At 40.3% G+C, this 18,449-nt stretch overlaps 1 protein-coding gene across 2 annotated transcripts; it reads left to right on the plus strand.

The window, feature by feature from the left end:
* Positions 1–2,312: 2,312 nt before the first annotated feature.
* On the plus strand, positions 2,313–18,443 carry homer1b (homer scaffold protein 1b). 2 transcript variants are annotated; one of them, XM_072434018.1, is made up of 9 exons: positions 2,313–2,604; positions 6,596–6,752; positions 8,492–8,623; positions 10,464–10,556; positions 11,381–11,529; positions 15,369–15,525; positions 15,727–15,837; positions 15,926–16,006; positions 16,213–18,443. In XM_072434018.1, the coding sequence occupies exons 1-9, from the start codon at positions 2,600–2,602 to the stop codon at positions 16,402–16,404; spliced, it is 1,077 nt and encodes a 358-aa protein (XP_072290119.1). In that variant the 5' UTR covers positions 2,313–2,599; the 3' UTR covers positions 16,405–18,443. The 2 variants fall into 2 exon arrangements, with proteins under 2 accessions (XP_072290119.1, XP_072290118.1); XM_072434017.1 differs by lacking the exon at positions 2,313–2,604 and having other exon boundaries at positions 6,317–6,752.
* The last annotated feature ends 6 nt before the right edge of the window (positions 18,444–18,449 follow it).

An 18,449-nucleotide genomic window follows, 5' to 3' on the forward strand; every position in this document is an offset into this window, starting at 1 on the left:
GGATTAGGGCAAAGAGTTTAACAACTGATTCTAATTTGACGCAATTCAGACTTTATCTGCGCAAACGGCAGAAATGTTAAATTTGGGAGATTTCAGAAATTCTAGCGACCGTGACAGGTATCAATGTAATTTGAATAACTTTTGATGTCCCACAAGTACCTCAGTACCATTTTCACCAAATTTCAGCTTTTTAGAGCCAACGCCCTGGGAGGAGTTCGTAAAAGTACGACATTTGGAAAAACTCCCTAGTCATGCTTAGCCATTTTTGAACCAATATGGCCGACATTTGGTTGGGTGGACGGTGTTGCCGTCATAATATTTTTTACTTCTCTTGTCACCATCTACCTCTGCGCCAAATTTCATGATTCTACGATCAGATTTTTTTTGGGTCATTTCCTATCTCTATGCATTTTTGGTACATTTGGGGGCGCTGACGCGCCAATTTTTTTATTTTAGAAAAGGGAAATAGCCAGAATGTAGAGAGGCACGATTTTTAGAGGTGTGCAAATTTTTGTGACTTTTCGTCAATGTTCACTGGGTGAAAAATAGGGGGGTTGGTCCCGAGAAGAAGAAGAAGAAGAAAGAAAGAAAGAAGAATATTCCGATGCGAAAACAATGTTTCCCATTTTTCAAATATCATAAACTGTACATTTTCGGAAAGCGCTCGCGCTTTCCTACCTCATGGTGTGGGTCCCTGGTCACTGACGGGTACTTTCGTTAATTTTGAATGGGCTCCGCCCACTTTGTGTTTTTGGCCCTCTATACAGTAATAATGTTCAATTTTTGCCTTACATGCTTATATGCACGGAACATGCAAGATATGGGGAACGTATTCGTGAGCTACTTAGCGCAAATGAGTGCTTCATAAGGGGATGACGACCCCAATGTAAAGTGCTCGTTTAGTGCGCACTTTTGCACGGGCTTCGCCCGTTTACAACGGTAATGTTCCATTTCCCTACTACTAATGAGTCTGCAGGGGGCGTGCATGAGTGGAGTAGTGCGTTAGTGAGTGTTTGGAAGTGGGCGAGCGCTTCGCGCTCGATTTCGCAGCAGTGCTTCGCACGGCCTTACGAGATTAATAGGCCTCTCGCCAGCTTGTGGCGCTCGGGCCTAACAAGCCAGTGATGCCTGGTCGTTGAGTGGTTAAGGTGGCTGCACGGGCTGGGCTCCATATGCAGTTGGCCGCAGCATTGTGAGTACAAATCTCTGTATCAAAAAATTGCTACAAGTCCTTGCTTCCTCTTCGTCCCCTTTCATGTTAATAAATCCTTAAAAGAACAGGTCTATTTTAATGACACACATGTATATGGATTATGATACAAAAGTTGCCTAGACTTTTGCATTCATCTTTTTAATAGGCTTGGCCAGAATGCCTCAGCCAGATGCAGCTAAAAGTGGGTAACGCAGCCTCATTTGAAAAGAAATGGCACCCTATTAGAAGACCTATGATCCTAATTAAGGTTTATTTATGCCCTTTTTTTTAGTCAGGTTAAATAATGACATTTAATGAAAGAGCATAGTCTTTTCACCTGCTTTACACATGGATACACCCTCCCTGGGCTCAAAAACATCTAAATAATCCCCAATATTAGGCCTATGCTTATTGCTTTAGTCTTTACAACAAACAAATCTAGGCTAATTGAAAAAAAAAAAATATGGGAGCCTTTAATTGGCTTAGAGCTTGGATAATTTCATGGTTGAAGTCTATTCTTATGTGATCTTTCAGTATGGTCCGTCGGATGTGAGTTTAACAACAATCTTCCGTTGGCAGAGGCTCGAACATCAAAACGTGCCCTGGTCTCTGAAGTGCGGAGTGACGTCACTGCGGAGGATGGTGCCGTGACGTCGCCAGTTCAATACCGACACCGGAGTGATGGGGGCGGGTGCAACAGCCAGATGTGGAGCAGGGTCCGTGGATAGGATGATCAATGCGCAACCAGCCCAAGAAGTATTCGTGAAGAGCAGAAAAAAATAAAAAATAAACAAAATAAAAGCTGAAGATTAGAAGTGTTTGATCAGGAGATTGTGTCGGTGAGGAACAGTCTGGAGGAGAAGATAGTGGGGGTGTCGCCTCCGAGCTGATGGTAATAAGAGAGAGACAGAGAGAGAGGGAGTGAGAGAGAGACACCGCGCGCGAGTGAGGGTGGTATATGTCGAGCCGTAGCCTACTGACAAACCGAAGGTAGTCTTTTCCAGCTCAAAGCCAGCCGCGATCTCCTCCACCCTCTGCATCCGCGGCGGGTCTGTGATTAACACGCAGCTGCTCCACGGCCACTGGGTTCCACTTGCGCCCCGTGCCGAGGACGCTCCATCCTCAGCCTACGCGCGCGCGGAGGCAGGAGGCTCGTTGCGGGAGCGGGTGTCTGTCCGTGCCATGTGCGGAGCCGCGCGGATGTGTGGATTCATGCGGTGACAGCGGAGGGGAATGGAGCAGTTGTCATCAAATTCCTACAGACGCACCGACGGCGGCAGTGGTGAGCCTGTCATTTGAAGATCCGTCAGCGGCCGACCCCCCCAAAAAACCGCCGTTTATTAAAACCGAGGGGGAAAAAAAAGAATAATCTGTGGTCAGGTGCCACCTTCTGTTTCAACCACAACGATGGGGTAAGTGTCATTATTAGCTCGTTCTCTCCTCGCCGCTCTGTATTCACATCAGCTGCGGCCGCCTCACCAAGATCAACTTCCCTGTCATGAAAACCACATCAAGCGTAACCAAGCAAAAAACCCCGACTATGCGACAAAAAATGGCTATAAAACCCAAGGTCAAGGAGGCCATTTAAATTGGTAAAGCAGTTATATTAATGTAGGTCTGTTTTTCTTCAATAGCCTTATTCACACCGATTTGTTCCTTGACCATTTAGGCCCATTGCCAATGCAGCAGATTAAGTTTCTTTATATGTAACTTTTACAATCAAATTTGATATGAAAACAAAATATGCTGTAGCCTAGAATCATTATTTCATTTATAGGAAAACTTAAGACCCTCAATTGCTCTTGCAGAAATATGACCCTGATTTGCTGGGTCCCTGTCCCTCTGTTTACTCCCACCTACTCATATCCTAGACAGTTATGTAATTCTGAATGATGGAATGTGTACAACAGCAGCTTTTCCACAGTTTAACAATATGAGTCTGTGGGTCTGCTGCAATGTACGTGCTGTTCTGGATCTGCACGTTAGAATAACAGGGCTTCAACGCTGTCTGCAGCTGCTGTAGGCTGTACAGTAAGCAGGTTGTGACAGTGGCAGTAAGCAGGTTGTGACAGTGGTTAATGTCAGCTTACGCATCACCCACTAAAAGAATCTGAAGACTTCTGCTGGTGTGTGTCCCCTGAGATCAGCAGCCCTTGTGTGCTGTGCAGTGCACTGTGATTAACTGCACAGCCTGGTGGTTAAAAAGGTGGCACATGCATGGTGTGGTCTTTAGCCAAAACCTGTTCATTAACTATTCACATTTCACAGTGGACTTCAACTGTAGACACCCACTCTGCCCTCCTACAACACCGGCATCATTCACCACACTCCCACTCAGCTCTCCACTGCTGACCACATTTTCATTACATAACTATCCCAGTGACTCGATGGACAATGGGCCTAATTGTTATCTGTAGAATAAAACGATCACAAGGATGTGTTCTATATGCTCTGTAAAGCGACACAGGAAAGTTTGAATGTGTGATGTCGAGCAGTAGATAAGGTCGTATTACACCACTCAGCTCTAATGGTCATGGCAGAACTGGAGATACCTATCATATAACTGGTGAGCGCACACTTCCTGGGGCAAATACAATTAATGTTAACGCTGTCTCTGTCAGACTTTAACTTTGTTCTTTGCAAACTCTGTGTTGTTTCTCTTGATCCAGCTCATAAAGAGGGGATGATAAAATGCTGCCCTGGGTGTTCTGAATCGTTTCTTTATGTATTAACTATAAAAAAATATAAACGTCTAAATAGATATTTCTAATCTGACAGTGGGAGGCTATATACACAACATAATACCATACATATACACAATGCTAAAACACACAGAACTTACAAACATATGTTGAAATCATGGTTACCTGAGAAACAAACCCTCTGACCATAGTTTAAAAAAAATCCTCTGCTGCTCTTGTGCTCCTGCCCAATGAGTCCCCGTCTAGTGTCATGCTTGTCCCATGTTATTGTTGTCTAATTGCTGTTAATGTAAATGTATGTTTTGTATATTGCTGGCATTTTCCACCCTGCCTGGGACTACAGTTGGAAACTAGCTAAACTACAGAACTGTTCCAGTTCAAATAAACTAATGATCAAATAAAATAAATGTATGAAAAGTGACTCAGAAGAATGGCACCAACTCAAAATAGACTCTATAAAATATAATCTTCATGTTGTGATCTTGTGGTAAAAAACCTTGATTTGCCCAGTGCCTTTTCAGTTATGACATTTGACACTGACAAAGCTGATAACTAATCCAAACATCTTTATAAATGTCTAAGAGGTTGACTTCATTCTTAATTTCCAAATTAAATAACAGTTTTTAATGATCCTCTCCTCTACTGCTCTTACTGTATGTAAAATATCCCCTCCTCAATTGCCAACTAACCTCATTTTTTTTTTTTTTTACCAAATTCCTTCTTTAGAAAAGGTTAAACAAAATGAATCATTAAACTCTTTGGCAATACTCTCAGTTTTGTGTTTGTAATGTTGCTTATAGAACTTCACTCTTCACTTTCGCTATAACCCCAGTTACTAATCAATACTAAAACCAGTATCAAAATAGTTTTAGATTGTTTTGATCTATAAAACTAGGTATTATTAAAGAAAGAACCAACTATTTATATTGAAAAAACAAGTGTTCTTATCATGATTGTGTGTTTTAAAATCAGTGCCTTTTCTTTTAAATTGAATTTGACATTTGACTCTACTCTAGACTGTGTGGTACTGCTAAACCACAACTCAAATAAAGAATAAGCAACAAATGTCCACACATTAATCACCTCAAAATTATATGTTCTGTTTCTTTTTGTCCAATGCACATTTGAACCAAATCCCCCATATTATATTGTGATTCAGTGTCCCTGCGCTGCCCTCTCCATTTGTAGGATGTGTTATTCATTAAACCAGTGGGCGTCATTTTTGTTGAAATGAAAGCATAGCAACACAAAATATCTACCCTTGTTCAAGAAATCACACAGAAATCTGCCACGGTACCATCAAATTAAGCACTAAAGCATTAACACTCGCCAAGAAGCTGTGGCACGGAGCGGACAGGCTGTGGATGACTCCAAGTGACTCACAGTTTTGCCACTTACACTGCTGTTCATGGTTTTGATAATTTCCACACAAGCCAATTCCCAGAGCATCCCAGATTCTCACCCCGACTCCATAGTGTGTATACTGTATCTCCCATTTATTCCTCCCATTTGACCAAGTGCCTGTCTGACTTTGCCCTCGCTGTCTACCCGTTCTTTCTTTCCTAGTTAATCACACACAGGAGGGGTGCTGCTGCTGAATTTTAATATTCATTTATACAGCCGGCCTTTGATGTCCCCCATCACCCCCTCAGTGCAGTGTAAGCACTTCTCTCCTGCTCTGCCAGCGCTGCCATCCCGGAATATCTCGCTGTGTGCCTCCGGCTTTATAACTGTGTCTGTGTATTGACTGATATAAACCGCAAGACTCAATAATATTTTTAGAGCCCTGTCAGAACAAACCCAGGACCAATGGATAGACAATGTGGTGGCCAGAAACGCTCAAGAAAAATTAACTTGTGGAGTCAGAATACTCAAGGGAAAATGGTGAGAAAATGCTAATCAAGTCAATAAGATAAATAAGTCAAGGTCATGTTGTTCTGCGCATTCCTTTTTCTTCTCTTCCTTTTTTAGGTTGATTTTTCTTAAGGCAGAGGTATATTTCCGATGAACTGAAATTACCTCAAAACTAATCCAAAATGTTCTATTTGATAATTGCAGGCCTATTATGATGTTGATATTCCCGGGAAATCATAATATTTACTTCAAATGTGTAGTAGTGTAGCATGGCAAAGATGCGTAGCAGAAATAGCTTCATATTTTTGATGGCTCTACAACTGTTTAGAAACATAAAGTTATTCACAATTGTATTCTCATAAAATTGTATTATTATTACTTATCATCATTTTACATAGTTTATTGTTTATGAATCTGTGTCAAATAAAATAATGTCTGAAAGGCAAGACCATGCCGTTTGTGTGTTTGGCTGTTATTTGCGGCCTGCTGTCTATATTTAGCCTTTAGCCCCCTCTGTCTCCCCTGTGCACTCCTGTGTGACCCTCTCCCTTCGAGCTGCAGACATTCCCATATCAGAACAGGCAGACACGACATTGACTTTGCCTGCAGCACAACACAGGGGCAATATAGCTGCAACTATTGGTGAATCTGCTTAACTATGGGCTCAAGGAAAGGTCTCTGGGTCCACTGACAGCTTCACTCCCGTTGGTGCAACCATGGATCATGGGGAACTCGTCATACAGTTGCCAGGAAAATCGGATCCCGCTGGTTCTACCCAGGCTGGTTTTGGCGAGACGCTAGTTCTACGGCACAAAGAAGTTCACAATTTCTTTTTTGTGCCGTTCAGGGAGCAGCCCATCTACAGCACACGGGCGCACGTCTTCCAGATCGACCCAAACACCAAGAAGAACTGGCTGCCCACGAGCAAACACGCGGTCACCGTCTCGTACTTCTACGACAGCACCAGAAATGTCTACCGCATCATTAGCCTGGACGGTACTAAGGTGAGGGCATCCAGATGTTTTAAAACCCATCACGCACAGAAAACCTCTTAGTTTTAATGGCCATATCATCAGCACAGTGTTAATGATGTTACAGAGGTCTGGACTTGAGAAGAGCTCAGAGCTACAGCCAAAACCCCAGGCTCATATTTCACTGTTTATGTGCATGGCGACTGTTCATGTAGTCACAGCATAAATGTCAACTTATTGTGACATTCTTGTTTATTAGGTTCATAAAAATAATTTGATTTGATGTTTGTGATGTTAAGAAAGTATTGATTCTGTAACAAATTACTGGTACAAAAAAAAAAAAAAAGAATCCTTTCGTCAGATGTTTTTTATATCAACCTCTCTGTTGATGCAAGCTTATTGGGTTAGATTTGACTTCTGCACATCTTCAATGGAGTTCAACAGTGACGGAAGTAACATTTCCATACTTTTTTCCTGTAGAAATAAAAATCCAAAATGATATTAAAAGTTTGAAAGCTCGGGACTAAACAGTTATGTGGTAAGCCAATTGCACAAGACCTATCACTTTATATAAAATCTGTGTCTGAAACATTATTATCTGCCAAATTATTAAAAGGTTTGCAGAATTTTAAGTTTGGCATTATTTAGCACATAGCTGCTTGGCCTTTTAACTCCTAATGTTTTAATTGTTCTAAATACCTATGTCGATTATAAATGTGAAATTTATTTTCAAAATCACAGCAAACTTTGAAGTGCTGTTGTTTATCATCAGAATCAGATTTTAATTTTAATTTTCAACCATTTGTTCATGTAATGGTGAACTATTGGTCACTTTTAGACAAATAATGATCAGATGGAGAGTTAATCATTTGCCGCTGCTACAAACCAATGTGATTTTAATGTTGGGGAAACAGATAAAGTGAATTAACCCTCAAGAAGGTCAGTCATGTCTGGGAATTGCCCCAAAGACAGTAGGTTATGAGGCACAAATGATAAAGAACTGCCTCTTCTCTCCTGTGCTGTCTAAAGAACAGTGGCATATGATTTAGAAAGCAAAATCTGAATATAGTGAGACTGAAAAGATATGCAATACTTTTCCATTGATTTAGATTTAAGAAGTCCACTTAGTCACACCATTTATTAAGCAGCTCATTTGAAGAACAGGACAGAATTGGATTACCGTACACACATCCGTCATCGCACTATTGAGTGCTTTTAGAGTGGCAGCCATTACACAACACAGATAATTGATTGCCCATTACTTTGTTCCTCATTATTTAACAAATCAAAAGGCATTACGCAATAATTAGATTGCTTTTTTAAATAACTTGAATAATCAATGTAATTAAAAATCTAAACATTGTTGGGTAAAGTACATTTCAAGATTTTATTAGAGGTAGTACCGGTATTGATAATTTGATCATGAAAATTTAGTTTGTGGTCATAATTGTGAAAAAGTTCATCTGCAGTTTTAAATTTTAAACATTTTACAGGTCAGATATTCCAAATAATACGGTAATATTTTTAGGGGATCATACACCAGTCTAGCCTTCATAATAGTCCCCATCTCGGATGTCAGTGACCAAATCAATATCCAAATGACTTCACGCTATGTCACAGTCACATGATAATGTAGATGCTGCAGACCTGCTGCTAAACCAATAGCAATATGTTCAAACACACAGATATTTCTATTCTCTTTCCGTTTCTCTCATATACTGCAGCCCCTGAACAAATACACTTCTTAATAATACACTGTCTCCTTCCACTAGGCAATAATCAACAGCACAATCAGCCCCAACATGACGTTCACCAAGACCTCACAGAAGTTTGGCCAGTGGGCGGACAGTCGTGCCAACACGGTCTACGGCCTCGGATTCTCCACCGAGCATCATCTATCCAAGGTACCGCCCACTTCCTGCCTCCCACGACCCCCACCGACACAACACGACACAACACACACGGAGACGCACACATAGACATACTAGAGTTCTCATCTGCATTGTATGAAGCAGTGTGATCGTTCTGTGTGTTCAGGGAGTGGGAGGCTGTTTCTCTGCAGTATGATTAAGCCTCACTGTTGGGCAGGGGTGGATCACATCAGAAGAAGAAAAACACACATTCTTACATAGGAATACAGCGACATAATATTGATGTATGATACTGAAAGTAATTTGACGTATTGAAATATTAGGAATCAATGTTGATGTTTTTACTTATAAACTCAACTCTTGTTACTCGATTACAGTGTTTTGTTGGTCGACTAATTATTTTATGGTGGTTAAAAGGACCACAGCCGAAATGAGAAAGCGTGCTGAATATGCGAGTGTGAATCATACTTTTATTCTGCTGTTTTGAATACAATTATATATAACCTTAGTTCACCAGTACTTTTCTGTATCAAAAGTTATTGAGTACAGTATTGTCAGTTCACAGAGATATTAAATACTTTTGAGAGCTATATACTGTACATAAAGTTAACACTGAGCTAAATCTGGATCTTTTTTATTTTTTAACATAATTTGAAATAAACTTTTCTGTTTAAGGGTAAGTCTCTCCTAGTCTCTTGTCTCTGAAGATGTAATTGCGTTGCCTGTAATGTTCCACATGATGTTATTAAACAGATCTATATATATATTCAATAACAGGTTCATGAAAATGCCTCGAGACGCATCCAGCTTTTCCACTGTTTTAACCTGAAATGTGTCCTGGTGGCATCACCTTCTTGTGTCCATGGAGATAGATATAGTTACATCTTCATAGAAACAAGCATCTGATGGACCCAGAAACGTTACAAAGTGCATCAGAATTAAGACAGGATACTTCCACAAAAGGGCAATGGTAATTTACTGAATTATAAAGGGAAAAAAATTACTTCCAGAATTGAAAATTGAAAATGTACATTTATAAGACTTATACATAGGATGATGATGTGTTGTAACTTTATTTCATTCAACGTTTGTTTTGTGCCACTTTTAGTTTAAAGGGCTTTTTCATTGTTTCATTTTTACGGTAATTAGAGATGAAGAGTAAAAACCATTCGGTGCAATTTTAATCTTTGTTTATCCTTTACACTTTACCGCTGTTATGTAGGCCAAGAACAACATTAGTCATGGACAATTACTCAGTTTTAATGACATAAGCTCTCAGTGACATCCACCTGCCTTAGTTACTACTGTGTTTACTCTTCTGAGAAAGTACTAATGCTTTCCCTGTAATCTTTCATATCCAATGAGTTCACCAGATTTACTAAACGCAGAGGAAGTACTGAACTGTATCCACTGGATGCATCACATCCGGAGGGCTACAGTAAAAGATTGCACTAAAGCAAAGTTATATTGAATTAGTTGTTGTAGCTGATCTGATGCTGGGCAGAATTGCTCCACACACGTTTCTTTGATGTCCTCGTCAGTCAAACTTTCTTTCAGTCAAGCATTAGTACCTCCTGTGAACTAGAGCGACTGGTAGAGCACACTCAAAACTGACTCTAGTTTATATTTACTCAAGCTTCATCTCACTTTACACCGAGGGTCTGAGTGAATGTATCGCAGCTCAGGACTAAAATAACTGCTTAAGCCCCTCACTGCTGAGAGAGATCTGTGACAAGGACAATATTGTTGAATTCACATTGTGTTAATATTGTCCAAATATGTATTGTTACATTTTAAATGCTATTAATGTAAGTTATATGACATTCTGGGCATATCACCAACCCGAAAGTCACTGTTGTGTGTTTGTTTTAAGTTTGCAGAAAAGTTTGCCGAGTACAAAGAAGCAGCACGACTTGCAAAAGAGAAGAGTCAAGAAAAGATGGACATGGCGACATCTCCATCACAGGTAAAAAGAAAAGCATGTTTGACATAAATGCATTTATGAACAATGAGCTGTAAGATGGGTTATGGGTTAAGTATCCTAGTCCAGAGTTCAAAATATACTCTTCTTCACTTCTTCACATTGGGTGGTAGTCCAGGAAGGGCTCCAATGTGTTTTTAAGGTTCATATGCCATGATTGTACTCATTCTCATAATTTCAGTGCTCAAAATGCCTCCATTTAAGATGCAGCTTAGTGTTGAAGCATATTTTAACAGCTTTTCTCCTTAGTGCGAGTCAATTCGCCCTCTGTTGACACCTGCAGTGTTTGCTCTATAAAACACAATCACATTTCTCTTCCATACAAAAGCATGCACCCACATGACTATATACAAACCCATAGAGTAAATACTGCACTAATGAATGTGAGTGTGGAGCTACATTATCTGAGCTGTCCCTTTGTCCTCTGGTATTGTACAAACATTGTGCTCTGTGTTATTCCTAAGCCCTAAGTCCTAATGGACTTGTTTTATGTTTCGAGCACAACGAAATAATTTGTCTCTCGTATAACTGTGCTTGTATGGGAGGTAAAGATAAGCATTTTATAATTCCCTTCTCCTAGCAGCTGTTTAATCACTATAAAATGTGGTCAGCATGTTTTTCCTCAGAAATATTAACACAACAATATCCACTGCTGATAATGTAAAATGAGTGTGATTAACAATGTATGACGGTATTTTATGAATAAAAAGTCACTAGAGGTCATGGTACTGTAATCATGAAGAATAACCTTTACAGAACTATTGTATTTGTGTTGGGTTTATATATCTTATGTACATTTTTGTGTTTAGGAATCTCCCGCGGGTGAGCTCACTTCACCTCTGACCCCTGTGACCCCTCCGATGGAAACATTGAACGGCACAGATGACCTCTGCGACACAACCCCAAACTCGGACAGCCGCCCTGAGCCGTCGCAGAACGCTCTGGCATTTGCACACAGGTAACATCCAACCGCCACCTTCAGCCTAATGCCACTGCACTGTAGCTTGCAAAAAACTGCATTTGTCTGACGCTTTCATTGGTTATTTTGTTTTGCAAATTGACCTCACAAAAGGTGCTCTTTAGCTGTTTTTCTTTGTCTATAGATGTTGTGTGAACTGCCACTATTCACGGCTGTTCTCTCGTCTCTTTTCTCCCTAGGAGGCAGTTTAAGGCCTGTCGGGTCTGCTCATATTGATAGGGAAGTTGTTAGACTTATGACGGATTCAAAGTGATAGTTGTGCAAATAAAAGGGTTTAGCCACAACACAATGCAAACTTGCACCCTGGTCAGTCCCAGAAAGTAAAAGAAGGTGTGCTCCAATGTGATGGAGGAATGATGGCAAAGGCCTCAGACTGGCCCTCAGGAGGCACCAACCGACTGACACGGCACTGAGCGGCATGATCATTAAAAAAGATACATCTGTATCACATTTAATGGATTATGCAATTGCACATTTACTTTCAGAGTACTATGATCTGTCTCTGTTAACATGCACAGTATGTGAACGCATGCCACCTATATGCATGCACATTCCTATTTTCTTTCTGAATGTTTATGTTTTATTGATAAATAAATATACTTATTTTTTGTTCATTTCTGTTATTAGTTTGTATATTATAGCACAGTTATGTAAAGACAATATTAACGTTATTTTGTGTAATGGACAAGCATAAATGGTGGCAAGGTTCAACAAAATGTGTCCATGAAGCATTTTTATATAAGATGTTTATGTAAAGCTGGGAGTGGGCGGCTGGGAAAGTGACAGACTCACAGTATGTGTCACAAAGTAGGCAGCAGGAGAGAGACACTGTCTGTACAAGTCACACCTGAACAGGGTTCAAACTGTCTCTGCAATAATATCACTTCACTGACGACTGACCAACTATTTCTTTATGAACCAATACTTTTGTCTTTACCATTTTTTTGGTTTAAATCTTGTGAAATGAGGCAGGCGGTCTTAGCATTTCTATACTTATTTTTATTTAGAAGCTCTTAATTGTGATTCTTGTATAATATAAATATTGTTGCTGCCAGTGGTCTGTGCACATATGAGTGAGAGCGATGTGTAGAGGACACCCACTGCTCGCTGCAGCTTGTTGCTGATGTGTCTATTAATGCTGCATGCGTGGGAGACACGGTTGACTCGCCATTTGAGAGAAGTGCGGATGTACCAGGCAAAACCGGCTCTCTCTCAGGCAAAGGAGCTGCATGTAGAACAGTTCAGCAGTATTTTTTGTAAAATCTTCTCAGTCTTACATAATCAACATGTTGTTAAACTTATGATTGCCCTATGTGATACATTTGCATCCATTAAATGTTCTACTCTGAGATGTTGTTGTTGTTTGAGATCTTAGCCTGAAATAAAACAGCTGTATCTACTTATGTGCATTTGTGTTCATTATTTGGAATGGAGAAAGCAAGTGCCACACCTGTGCCCACAGGTGAATGCCTGAGTAAAGTGCAGATATAGTTGATGCTTATTATATATTCATAAACAGGGCTGCAGTGTAGGAAGGTGTGTGTAGGAAAGCAGAGCCTCAGATTCTTTTATAACACTGTGTAGGTGTTCAGCAGTTCACTGGTCGGACAGGTCTGAGTGTCAGAAGACTGATGTTTCTGGTTTCTGTGAATGGCGTTGTGGGAGGATGGAGGTGTTTTTGGTCTTGAGAATAGATGAGCAGATTGAGAGTCAGTGTGGTACGTCAGAGAGACACCTTCCTCTGGTGCTGCCATGGCAACCACGCTGGCTGCACTTCTTAAAGGAACGGGACACCTTCCTTATTGGACAGTGGTCAGGACCTCAGATTACCGGTACCTCGATGTAGAAAAGCTGTCTGCCATGGTTATACAAATGCTCAAGATGTGAGGAGCAGAGCAGTGATGGACACAACAGATTGTTGGACATTTATTTATTTCAAATGAAATGTGTACATTAAGATGCATATAGTCAGTCACAAAATGTATACAGTGGCTATTACTTAAGAAAACATTTTAAATCTAACAGAACGCAATTAAAAAATACTCAAATATTTTTTTCCTCTTTTCTCTCAGTTTGTGATATATTGGTAAAACAAAACATTCTCATCCTTACAATCAAACATACATCGAAAAGAAAATCTTAATAATAAAACAACAACAAACTACTGAATTACAGGTCTCTGAGAATAAGGGAAAATACGAGCACTTACCGTTGTCTCTTGCCATTCACTACAGTACTGGTTTCTAAAGGAAAGCATGTGCTGTGTTGAAAATCTTTTGTTGATCAAGTGTTCCTACTTGTCTCGTTTCTCTTGTCAAGTCTTGGTCAGTGGCTCTTGTTCATCTGTTTCTTCGTCTATACCGCTCTCTGCTGTTCTCTGCTTCTCTGCTGTTCTCTGCTTCTCTGCTTCTCTCTGCTTCTCTCTCTGCCTGCTGCATGGGGTTTAAACACTGACAAAGCTGAGCCGAGACTCTATGACAGCATCAGCCTGCTATGTGTGTGACTGCGAGGACGTATGTGTATATATATATGTGCATGTGTAGGATGTGTGCTCTCCCTCGTATGCGTCACACGTGAGCAACTTGCGCTCACTAACAGAGGGCAGCAGTTGTGTAAGGAGTGAATTTACCGTGGGAGTCTGGAGTGAAATGGATCTCTGGCAGAGTGGGTGTTATTGCACTGTTTGCGGCATAGTGTTAGTGAGAGAGAAAAGGACCATCATTGTACTGGGTCACAATGAGCAGAGCATTTGCTAAGCTTCTCTTTGCGCCAGAAGGGATCTCTGAAAAGTGTGTAGGAGTGGGCCCCTTCTTTTTCAGATGTACTTGACTTGATGTCAGCTCAAGTGAGACACTGAGTGAGAGAGGCAGTGGGAGCGTTATGTAAAAGATGCACCCGTTTTCATGTGAAAAATCATCATCGTACTTCTTCTTGCTGGTGTTGTCCAAAGAAAGTCAAGATATATTATTGTGCCAGTCCCAACCTCTGTGGCCAATCGGACGGGGAAAAAATTGACTTTTGTTGTTCAAATGCACTTTCAACATAGTTATTATGTCTGAGGCACACACTTCAATCAGACTATCAGCTCTCTTTATCTCTTTTTGCAAGTGGTTTGTCCAGATTAGGCTCCAGACTGTCTATAATCTCAGATTACAACCGTTGAGGCAGACTGCTGCTCGGGCATCTCCAGACAGAAGTGGTGACCTTCAGACTGACCGCAGTGTCCACTGCAGCCCTTTCCTCTGGTCCTAGTCCTTCACTTGTGATTTAATGAGCGAGGGATGAGAATCAAAATGATGAATGGTATTTTGGACATATTGCAAATATAAAGGGTGCTTTGAAGCCGTTGACAAAGATTTTTTATTTTTCAGTATAAAAAAAAAAATCCAAGATTCCACTTAAAGTTACCAAAAGTCTACAATCAGGACCATAAACTGGAGTGTGCGCGCACCATTCAAAAGAGTTAATTCAATGTTGATATGGCCAATGAAATTAGAGGTGGGCATTATATCAAAATTTAGATAATGTTGTTTTGAAAATGTTATATTGACTAGTATAAATAACAGTCTTAGAATTAGGTTGGGAATGACTTGAAACGTTAAGAATACAAGGTGTTGTGTGAGTTATGTTACATATTGAAAAATATTGTGTTAACTAATGACTAGGTTATTAACTATACCTCTTTTGCATCTCCAAAAGTTATTGGATTGTCACTTGCCACACAGTTGCACACTTTAGTTCTCACTCAATGGTAAAATCCTTCTGTTGACACAATTTTTTGATTCACATTTGATAAAGACTAAATATCTGTCCCGCAGCCCTGCTATGACCAAACACTGGGAGGCCGAGCTGGAGGCGCTAAAGGGGAACAACGCTAAACTCACGGCGGCGCTGCTCGAGTCCACAGCCAACGTCAAACAGTGGAAGCAACAACTGGCCGCGTACCAAGAAGAGGCCGAGAGACTACACAAACGGGTGAGGGAGAGTGAGGATGAAGAGTCTAGCTGAAAGGCACAATGGCAGTGTGCATTACCAGTAGCTTTAATTATTAACACACCTGTCTTTTTAGTCGATAGGTCAATATTCCATCTCACTCATTGTTGCCTCAATAAGGCTGAAAATATAGCATTTTACAGTGAAAAATATAACCTTTTACTGTTTTGTATTTCCTGACAGGTAACAGAGCTTGAATGTCAAAGCAACCAAACACCTGTGATCAAATCCCAGAAGACTGAACTAAACCAAACCATAGAAGAACTAGAGGCCACACTAAGGGACAAAGAGGAGGTGGACCATACTAATACTACTACTACTACTTACTTAAAAAAACAAAAAAAAATGTCCTTGTTTCACTTGTGCTTTTTTATTTTCTCAGGAAATGGAAAAGCTAAAAGAAGAACTTGAAAACATGAATGATCTTATGGAGCAGAAAGACACCCTCACTCAAAAACTTGAGGTATTTTTGTCTCTAATTGTTTGTAATTTTACTGAATTATTATTTCCCCCCCTCAACTCAAAGCATCACAAAACATAGATAATAATCCAGCCAAGTAATCCTAAACGTCTTAAAATCTGGAGATGGGGCGCAAATCCCCAAATTTGCTCAAACTGTATGTTGAAGTGAAAGTTGACTCCATGTCCCTTATGCATGTTGTGTCTCAGGAAACAGAACTGCGCAGTCGAGTGCTGGAGGAGCAGTTGGCCGGAGCTGAGCAGCGATTGGAGGAGAACCAGGAAGAGCAGGAGAATTTCAGAAAGAGCCTGAGGACGCTGCTGGAGTTGCTGGATGGGAAGATCTTTGAGCTGACGGAGCTGAGAGACACTCTGGCACGACTCATAGAAGAGGCCAGCTAGAAAACTGCTGCCCAACATCATACAGACAGAAACAGCCATAAGATTTTACACATGAGCCCTGGTAACTACCCCAAACACCTAAATACACTGCCCTGGTTCATATAGCGAATGAAATGGGTAGTCCTTTGTTTTGTTTTGTAATGAACATATAGGTAGCTTTAGACATCACCTCATTACTGCCTCCTCATGGGCTGAAGGGTGGGGTTGTACCTTGATTTTAGTTGCTCTTGAATGTCACACCGGACACCGATGGCTGAGTTGGCTCATATTATTTCCCACACACATTTGATTTGAGAACTGTGCCTATGTGCCATTTGCAGTTTGCCTGGGAGAGCAGAGCCACAACTTACCCCACTTTTCTTCACCATCGGGGGGGCTGTCCAGAGTCAAATTGGAAATAATTGCAGTCAAGACTCAAATGGACTGTGCCAAAGTTGCCGAATCCTCCCCAATATTGTCATTTTGCAAAGCAGATCCTTCAATCCAAAGTGACTTAACTCCAGTGCTGGACGGCGTAAGAAGAAGTCAACCAAGGGGACACACGAGGCTGCTGGGAGTTTTGACAGTACTCGATATACTTTAAATGTACATCTGTCATGGCGTTTGATTGAGGCATTGGTCACATCACACTTACATTTTCAAGTGGCATGCTGTAGATTTGACTATCCAGACGGCTTCCACAGCTATCACAGACGACTGAGCTGTCTTCCTGCCAAACTCAGTGTGGTGTGTTAAAAAAAACAAAAACAAAAAAAAGCAAGGCCTTTCTGACATCATTTTAAAAGTGTGCCTTGGAAGCACATGTAAGTGGACTTGTTTGTATATAATGTAGTGTGGCTGTGAAGTGTGTTTTTGTCGTCAAAACGAGAACAAGGCCTGCTCTCTCACACACACTTCATGCACTGAGCAATATCGGACAAGCTCTCCTATATCTATCTAACACTATCAGGTATTCTACTCAGCGAACTCATGTTGTAGATATTTATTATTTAGGTTGAAACTGATCTGATCCCCTCGCCCCTCCGATCGTCCAATTGAAAGTGTACTACTGTTGACCGCAAACCTGTGTGGCAGCCCGGAGCGGTCCAAGTGAAAGTGAAGGGCTTTAAGAGCGTCATCTTTGCCTCCACACCGGCCAGACGATTCACACGCACGTACATACAATTGTTCTATGATTTCTTATTTATTTTTTACACTATAACTATAATATGAATAATAAATAAATAATACATCACTATTGGACACTTTTTACACATGTTGTAAATGGATTGCGGACAAAATGGCAATTGTGCAACAGGATTAAAGCGTTACATGTTTGTAATGACGGTGTAAGGACAAGAATGATTTTGAAGTCCTGAACACAAAGTTGCAATGTAAAAAATTTACTCTTGAGGCGACAATGTATAATTTTGTACTTTATCTCTTTGAATCTTAATGAAATGCCCCCTTACACGCATTTACAAGTTACTTTTTACTGGATATTCTGTTTATTCTGTTTGAAATTACATTTACGGTAAATACTATAAAATGTTGTGAATTGTAAGGGTGGCACATTTTTCTTTGTTTATTGTCTGTTTTCAGATGATAAAAAGATACACAAATTGAAATTTTCTCAGAATAAAATAATTATTCTTTAAACTTTGACAGTCAAATGGCAAAGATGGGATATCTTGCTATAAATGCTCTTGTTAATGAATGCCTTTGTACAGTAGTGAATAAGCTTTTCATTCTCCTGTTTTGTAACTGATGGTATTCAATGTAGGTATTATTAATATTGTATTTAGAGGTATGAAAAGACTGCAATATTTTTGACTATTTAAAGTAATTTTGAACTATTTAAAGAGGTACCTCAGGCTATGATGTTGTAAGATAGGTTGGATGCGTGTTTGCAGGTGAACGGACGTAATGCTGGTGCTTCAGCCAAACTAAATTCTTTGTTGAGCTCAGACAAAGACAATGCCTACAATTGGGCTGTGTATGCTCTTCTGTGAACTATATGAAATGCTATGTTTTATATTCAAATACAAACCACAGAATTACGTGTC

The sequence above is a fragment of the Eucyclogobius newberryi genome, unplaced genomic scaffold (genome assembly GCF_026437365.1).
Source record: "Eucyclogobius newberryi isolate DKJ021-1_F unplaced genomic scaffold, fEucNew1.0.hap1 SCAF_6, whole genome shotgun sequence".
NCBI lineage: Eukaryota > Metazoa > Chordata > Actinopteri > Gobiiformes > Gobiidae > Eucyclogobius > Eucyclogobius newberryi.